This window comes from Pelodiscus sinensis, chromosome 1, assembly GCF_049634645.1.
Source record: "Pelodiscus sinensis isolate JC-2024 chromosome 1, ASM4963464v1, whole genome shotgun sequence".
NCBI lineage: Eukaryota > Metazoa > Chordata > Testudines > Trionychidae > Pelodiscus > Pelodiscus sinensis.
Window position 1 is genome coordinate 150,916,532 of NC_134711.1, and position 7,901 is coordinate 150,924,432.

General features: G+C 39.1%; 2 protein-coding genes across 4 annotated transcripts in view; one reads left to right on the plus strand and one right to left on the minus strand.

Annotated features, from left to right (window-relative positions):
- The window catches only part of LNP1 (leukemia NUP98 fusion partner 1), a 33,630-nt gene extending 29,847 nt beyond the window's left edge, over window positions 1–3,783 (plus strand). For 2 of the 3 annotated variants that reach the window (XM_006130688.4, XM_075915954.1), the window contains 2 exons: window positions 1,410–1,502; window positions 2,932–3,783. In XM_006130688.4, the coding sequence (XP_006130750.2) occupies window positions 1,410–1,502; window positions 2,932–3,027 (189 nt within the window). In that variant the 3' untranslated portion in view covers window positions 3,028–3,783. The remainder of the gene's footprint in view (window positions 1–1,409; window positions 1,503–2,931) is intronic. The other variant, XM_075916017.1, reaches the window with a different exon arrangement.
- Window positions 1–6,536, minus strand: part of TOMM70 (translocase of outer mitochondrial membrane 70) — a 63,896-nt gene extending 57,360 nt beyond the window's left edge. Inside the window, exons 1-2 of the mRNA XM_025188459.2 lie at window positions 6,361–6,536; window positions 5,654–5,871 (exon numbers count right to left, since the gene is read on the minus strand). Of these exons, the coding sequence (XP_025044244.1) occupies window positions 5,654–5,704 (51 nt within the window). The 5' untranslated portion in view covers window positions 5,705–5,871; window positions 6,361–6,536. The remainder of the gene's footprint in view (window positions 1–5,653; window positions 5,872–6,360) is intronic.
- Window positions 6,537–7,901: the final 1,365 nt, after the last annotated feature.

Genomic DNA, 7,901 nt, shown 5'->3' on the forward strand with positions numbered 1-7,901 from the left:
CCTCCTGACCTATTGGCAAACACAGATTCCATTTTCTTTAAGACCATGCCGAGATTAGCCAGTAAGAAGCTGTAAGAGATGGATCATAGCTTTATCCACAACCAGCTTGCATGTTTTTAAACATGTCTGTCCTTGTCCATGCTCATGGCACAATGGTGTTTAACATCAAGCTGATTAAATTTGGTTAGTTAACATATTTTCTAACATGATGGATTTTCCCAATGAAGAGAAGGCCTTGAAGACAAGACACAGATGAGGGATGTATGACGGTTGTACTCATCAGTAAGGCTGTGGAGTTTCTCCAGTCCTTCCCACATTGCATGAGGGACCCTAAGGGTGTGTCTAGACTACAGGGTTTTGTCGACAAAAGTGGACTTTTGTCGACAAAACTATACCTGCGTCCACACTACCGCTGAGTTCTGTCGACATAACGTCGACAGAACTCAGCAGTTTTGTCGACGCTGGTAAACCTCATTTTACGAGGCATAACACCTTCTGTTGACAGAGTTTCTGTCGACAGAAGGTGTTATTGCATGTAAACTGTCCTTTGCGTCTACACTACCATGTCGACAAAGCAGCTTGCTTTGTCGACAGAATTGAATGTAGTGTAGACGCTCTTTGTCGACAGAAGTTTTGTCGACTGTATCTGTCGACAAAACTTCTGTCGACAAAAGCCTGTAGTCTAGACGTACCCGTAGATACATTTATTCTACTCATGAGGCTGAAGTATGAATCAAAGAGGATCTCTGCTTCTGCTCTGCAGGCTGCAGGGAAGAATTCTTGGATGTTTTTCCCTTATACACATCACGAGTGCCTGGACAACTTATTCAGGCTGGGTTCCAAGCACAGAATTTGGTCATTAGAAGATAAATCTGCTCACAGATCTACACAGAAAATCACTGGCATGATTTAGCGCAAATACTTTTAATGGAAAAGTTTTTCCATTAAAAGTATTTGCGCAAGAGAGCGTCTGTATTGGCAAGTGCCTTTGCGCAAAAGATTTGCTTTTGCGCAAAAGCATCCATGCCCTGTATAGACGCGCTTTTGTGCAAGAAAGCTCTGGCAGCCATTTTGGCCATCGGGGCTTTCTTACATAAAAAATTCCTGTCCCTGTCTACACCGGCCCTCTTGCGCAAGAACACTTGCGCAAGAGGGCTTTTTCCCGAGTGGGAGCGCCAGAGTTCTTGTGCAAGAACACTGACAATCTTACATTAGATTGTCAGTGTTCTTGTGCAAATTCTCGCGGCCAGTTTAGACAGCTGGCAAGATTTTGCCAGTCTAGACGCACCCCATATGTAAGAGCACTCTTTGATTTGCTAATTTACCCAATACAATTTGGTTATTCTGCCACAATTTTTTTCTGGATTAAAGTAATCCTATGACTGACAGTGACTTATGTTCTTTTGAAGGATGAAGATTCGGATCTATGTGTTATTTGTCATGATGATCTCGAGGCCGGCAGCATAACAGAACTTCATTGCATGCACAGCTTTCACAAAGAGGTACAGCAAGAAACTCGAGGGGCCCTATTCCCTGTTTATCCCTAGATGAAGAAAGATTCCGTTTATGACCTTCCATGACAGCAACTAGACTTTGATCAAGCCCTTTGTACAGTTGGATGAGACAGGTGTATGTGTAGAAGCTGCTCCACAACATGATGCTCCTTCTACACTGCATGAATTCCCCAGTGTCCAGTTAAGCTGTCTCAACAACAACTTTGCACTAATAGAGAGTTCAGGGCTGGATCAGAACACCTTTATATATTTTGTATTTGTTCCTGATATCAGTTGATTGAAAAATATAGCAAAAGAATGGAAGCTGGATGTCTCAGGGCATGGGATAGAATTGGGATTAGGATAATGATAGGCATAAGAGAGTTTAACCTTAACAAGGTTCGAATCTGACCCAGGAAAGAAGTACCCAAGTATTGTTATAAATGTGGGCTGCTGAATGTGAAAGAGTTTGGTAAATTTGGTGCAATCCTGAGTGGACAGTTGATTAGATGGCAAAAAACACATATACATGGCATCTGTATTGGCATTCTATGGCTACGTCGACATTGCATCCCTCTTGCACAAAAGCCTATGAAAATGAAGCACGGATTAGCATATTGCCACACTTCATTTGCATAATTAATTAAGGGCCGTTTTTGCGCAAGAGGCTTTTGCACAAGAGCCATTCTTCCTGAAAAAATTAGGAAGAATGGCTCTTGCTTAAGAGGGGGTTTTTGTGCAAAAAGGAGCTGTGTAGATGGCTCCTTTTTGCGCAAAAGCCTCCTGCGCAAAAACGGCCCCTAATTAATTATGCAAATGAAGCATGGCAATATGCTGATCTGTGCTTCATTTGCATAGGCTTTTGCGCAAGAGGGATGCAATGTAGATGTAATAGGTAAAATGACCAAAGATCAAATTAGTCATAGAAAACGGATCATGTCCCTAGAAATTATTTTTCAAGCTGATGTTTTTGGCATCTCTTCTGTGGATAAATATACAGGATCTTTGTCTCAAGAATTGTCAATTTAGATGAGAGAAAGAGTGCGAGAAAGAGTGTACTAAGGTTCTTATACTCCTGAAAAAATTAAAATTGAACCCGATCCTGATCCTACTGAAATCATTTCAATTCAAGCAGAAATGAATCCAATCACAGCATTTATGGAGAAACTCAAGGAGGATGGGTGAGATTATCTAGATTTGGTTGGTCCTACCTCGGGAGGCTAGACTTGATAAACTCTTGAGTTCCCTTCCAGACCTATATTCTGTGATTCACCATAGACATGGGTTTTTATGCTGTTTTTTAAAAATTTTAGATCAAAATTTTAATAATGTATGGGAATTTAGCAGTCATGCCTCTCAAAATTCCTCATACTTGACTGTCAGTGCAACAAGTTTGGATTGCTAACTTTCTCTTTCCCATAATATTTTCCTCCAACAGTGTATCGGAAAGTGGCTGCTAAAGAAGCCCACCTGTCCAACCTGTCGCATCCATGTGCTTGTGTCAACTATTTTAGATCTTCATCGACCAGGATGAAAAAAGAGCTCAGAAGGACTCCATAGAGGACTCATTCAAAGCGCCATTTCACTTAGAAAAAAGAACAAAACAAAAAAGGATTGTCATGCCTTAGGTCACAGGGCACAAGCTAGTTAAAACCAGTATAGCTTTTTTTAATGATAGAAATTATTTAAAAAGACCAAAAATGACTTAATTGAAAATTAACTAACTCGTTCTGCCTGTGCATGCCACTGCAACATGCCAATGTTTGAGGGGGAAAAGAGGGGGAAATTGTTTTTCCAATTGTACAGACAACTGTAAATAAAAATCATACATTTGCTACAAAAAGAAATAATTTAATGGTGAATTTCAATCATTTTTGTTAAATGGCTGGATGATATGATTTTGTACAATAGAGGCAACACTTTAATCCATATCAAGAGAATTAAGTGCCACACCTGCATGAAGTTAAAAATTAATTACAGTGCCACTGAATGACTTCGGATTTACAGATATTACAATGAAAACAGGAGCAGTGATGCTGTAATCTTCCCTTGTTCTCTAAGCCTTCCTTACACTATTATTTTTAATCTGTATTAATCAGATTCATCTTTTGGATTCCAGGTTCCCAAACTTGTTATGAAAGTCAGTTGACTAGTTGGTTGATCAGATCATACTGCTCTGGGCCAGATGAAGGACTAATTTTTTAAAAATTACTTATGCAAAAGACACTTCAAGAAAACATATTAACAGTATATAATTCCACTAATGGGCTACGTCTAGACTGGCATGATTTTCCACAAATGCTTTTAATGGAAAAGTTTTCCGTTAAAAGCATTTGCGGAAAAGAGAGTCTAGATTGGCACGGACGCTTTTCTGCAAAAGCACTTTTTGCGGAAAAGCGTCCGTGGCCAATCTAGACGCGCTTTTCTGCAAAAAAGCCCCGATCGCCATTTTCGTGATCGGGGATTTTTTGCGCAAAACAAATCTGAGCTGTCTACACTGGCCCTTTTGCACAAAAGCTTTGCGCAAAAGGACTTTTGCCCGAACTGGAGCAACATAGTATTTCCCAAGAAGCACTGATTTCAGACAGTAGGAAGTCAATGTTCTCGCGGAAATTCAAGTGGCCAGTGTAGACAGCTGGCAAGTTTTTCCACAAAAGCAGCTGCTTTTGCGGAAACCTTGCCAGTCTAGACACAGCCACAGGATTTAAAAGATTGCAGATGTAATGATAAAAAATGAGATAGGAAAGAAAATTATTATAACTATAATCATATACCATTCAAATCTAAGGCTGATTCTCAGCTCATGTATCCCATAAAGTCAAACTATGCCCTTGAATGTGTATGTAGGATTCTCAATGGTGAGGATGGGAGCAGAACTTGGATCTCAGGGCAGAATTTGGCCTGTTACTTAGGGTATGTCTACACTACCCCGCTAGTTCGAACTAGCGGGGTAATGTATGCATACCGCACTTGCTAATGAAGCCCGGGATTTGAATTTCCCGGGCTTCATTAGCATAAGCGGGGAGCCGCCATTTTTAAATCCCCGCTGCTTCGAACCCCGTGTAGCGCGGCTACACGGGGCTCGAACTAGGTAGTTCGGACTAGGGTCCTATTCCGAACTACCGTTACTCCTCGTGAAACGAGGTGTACCGGTAGTTCGGAATAGGCACCCTAGTCCGAACTACCTAGTTCGAGCCCCGTGTAGCCGCGCTACACGGGGTTCGAAGCAGCGGGGATTTAAAAATGGCGGCTCCCCGCTTATGCTAATGAAGCCCGGGAAATTCAAATCCCGGGCTTCATTAGCAAGTGCGGTATGCATACATTACCCTCCTAGTTCGAACTAGGAGGGTAGTGTAGACATACCCTTAGGGACTGCAGCATATATTGAGTTAGTCAGTAGGGGATATTGCTGGTATATCTAGAACAGTCCTGCATCAATGTTTTCTAGTTACTTAATCATTATATGATGCAATTCCCAAGCTATACATCAAATCCCATGGGCCAGATTCTTCCATATCACCATTGATAAATTTAAAATATGGCAGTTCCCAAGAATCAGCCCTATATTCCAGGTTGTTTAATGTACTCTATATATGAGGTGTTCCGGGAAGATTGTTCTGAAACACAGGGGTCAGCATTATCAAGAGAATGATAGTATATCCATCTTGTCCCATTTGGTCTCTACTCTGAAAGAGTGTAGACATGATGTCTTATCCTAGATATTTCTTATTGAGAATAGGGAATATTTCTTTTTCAAGATAGCATGTTTTCTTCAATAAATGCAAGAGAATCTCAATTTTATGAACAATAATCATATGAACAGCCAGTTATATGAACTATATTTATCCAAACAGAATTTACGAAAAAGAAGTTAGGTTGATGAAGAATAACATCCCTTCATGTTTCTAAGCCCTCAGTGCATTACACATCACTTTGCTATGGTTTAAAGGAACAGAGGTGGGGAATGCACCACATTGCAGCTTATACACCTTACTTTTGTAATCTTGAGATGTTTAATTGTATAAATGTTTCTATTTTATGAACTTCTTGGTCCCCATTTTGTTTGTAAAATAGGGATTCTATTGTACATCTTCAGAAGCAGTTGTTTCTTAAAGCCGTCTGCCTTAGCAAGTCATTTAGAAAGAGCAATATTTTCTTACCTGACAATCTAATTTGAGTATGTGCTTAGTAGATCTATTCATGATTTGCATGAGAGGGTCACAGTTCTTCTTGTCTTATCAGTCAGGTAGATGGACATTTGGAACTCTGATTTCATTCCATCATCATTCACAGAAAAATGTCATTGCTTATTTTTTCTGGTCACAATGTCCGCTCTCTTGAGAAGTAAACACAACAAGCTATTTTCTGTGGTTGTTCTCTAAAAATATAATAGTTGAAAATCAGAAAAGTTCCCCATAAGTTTCAGAACATCTCCATTCATGACAGTATAAAGTGAACCATTAATCTTTGCTTAATATGTCACTGTTAATATATTTCATATAAAATCTAGGATAAAAATGATCCTTTTTCTGTAATATATTTCAGAGAAATTAAGCTGTACTGCACATTAAAACTTTGATTCTACAAACAATTGCACACATGCTTAACTTTAGTTCCTTGAAGAGTTCCAGGGAATAATTGTTTGCAGGATTGGGGCCTATGCTAATATTTTTTTCTGTTAAATAAAATAACACATTTCTGAAGCAACAAATAGGAACAGAGAGACATATAATACAGTTTACTTTTTCAAAAGACATCATTTTTAAAAGAAATTGGCAAATTGGAAATCGAAATAAAACAAAAATGGTAGAATAAATTTGATAGTGGATCTTTACTTAGTTTAGATAATTTACAGAAGGAGTCTTACCTCAGAGTTGAAGAAGGGACTGAACATCAGGAGTTACAGCTTTTATTCCTATGTCTGCCACTGACCAGCTGAATGATTTTGGGCTGGTCATTTAGACAATCTGTAAAATGAGTACTAGTTGTTAACTGTTACACCAGGACATTTCAGGGCTTAAAATACCATCACCAGATGTTCTTGTTAGCCAGAAGACATGCTGAAAAATTTAGGCTGTTATAGCACCAGTGATAAAGGTCATAGATCAGATGGATTGTTTTATCATTGGTGATGTCATAAAACAATGAAGTTCATTCTTCTCTTTAGTATGGCTATATACGTTTTTCTTCCAGTAAATAAATATATATTTGTAGCTTTACACGTATAAAACCCTATTTTATCTTTAGATGTAGAGATGCAACCTCAGAAGGAGTAGTTTCCAAAAAGCTGATCTCTTCTCTTTTCTTCAAGAAAGAGGATCGTTTACCCAAGTTTTGTCATTGAACAAGTGCTTCCATATATAGTAGAAGGTCACAGTATTAGTGGACTTTAGACAAAAAGAATAACTATGTGGCTTACTTCCTTGCTATTACAGTGAGCATTGGTGAAATTGGAATATGCAGCCTAGGCACAATAACTTATAGTTAAGGAAAGTTCTTTTCTTTTCTTTTCTTTTCTTTTCTTTTCTTTTCTTTTCTTTTCTTTTCTTTTCTTTGAAGGAGAATTTTCTCCATTTTCTTAATAAGTGTCTACATTGACAATTATTCATATGGAACTGCTGTCAACACTGAGGCTGTGTCTAGACTACAAGGAAAAGTCAGAAAAAGATACGCAAATTGCAAAGTGCAATTTGCGTATCTTTTCCCCCTTTTCTCTGGAAAGAGGCTTTTCCGATATTTGGCCCATCTACACTGGGCCAAATGTTGGGAAAAAAGATTCTTTTGGAATATCCCGTCTTCCTCGTAAATGAGGTTTATGGGGATGCCAAAAAATGCATCTGCTTTTCCGATTTTTTTTTTCGGAAAAGCAGATGCATTACTTGGACTCTGCAGTCTTGACATACCCTGAGAGAGAGAGAAAGAGAGAGAGAGAGAGAGAGATACACCCTATCACTCAAGCCCCCTTTCTGTATTCTGTGCTGGGACCTCATACACTAATCCACTTGTCTCCATGTTTCCCTGACAGTTCTGCTTCCCAATTCTCCTAATTTCTTCACTTCAAAACATGCTTCCCCCATAGCCCACCCCTTCCAATTCCTTCTGCTTTCCTATCATGCTCTGTTTTTAAGCTGATGCTTAAACCCCTAAAATGTGATATTTTCCCATGTATCGGTGTTTAACTGTATCCCTATGTATATGAATTCCTGAGTATATGAATCAGTGTTGATACATACTAACACAGAGACAGGAAAGAAATGTTGAAACAGCTCAATTTGCAAAGGGGGATATGTGGCAGAGAGAAGGAACTGTGTGGAGGGTGGACAGTAATATGCTGGCAGTGTGCCTAACATACCCACCCTGTCATCAGTAACTCTAATTCTGGATAAGAAAGAATTAAGTGAGTTAACT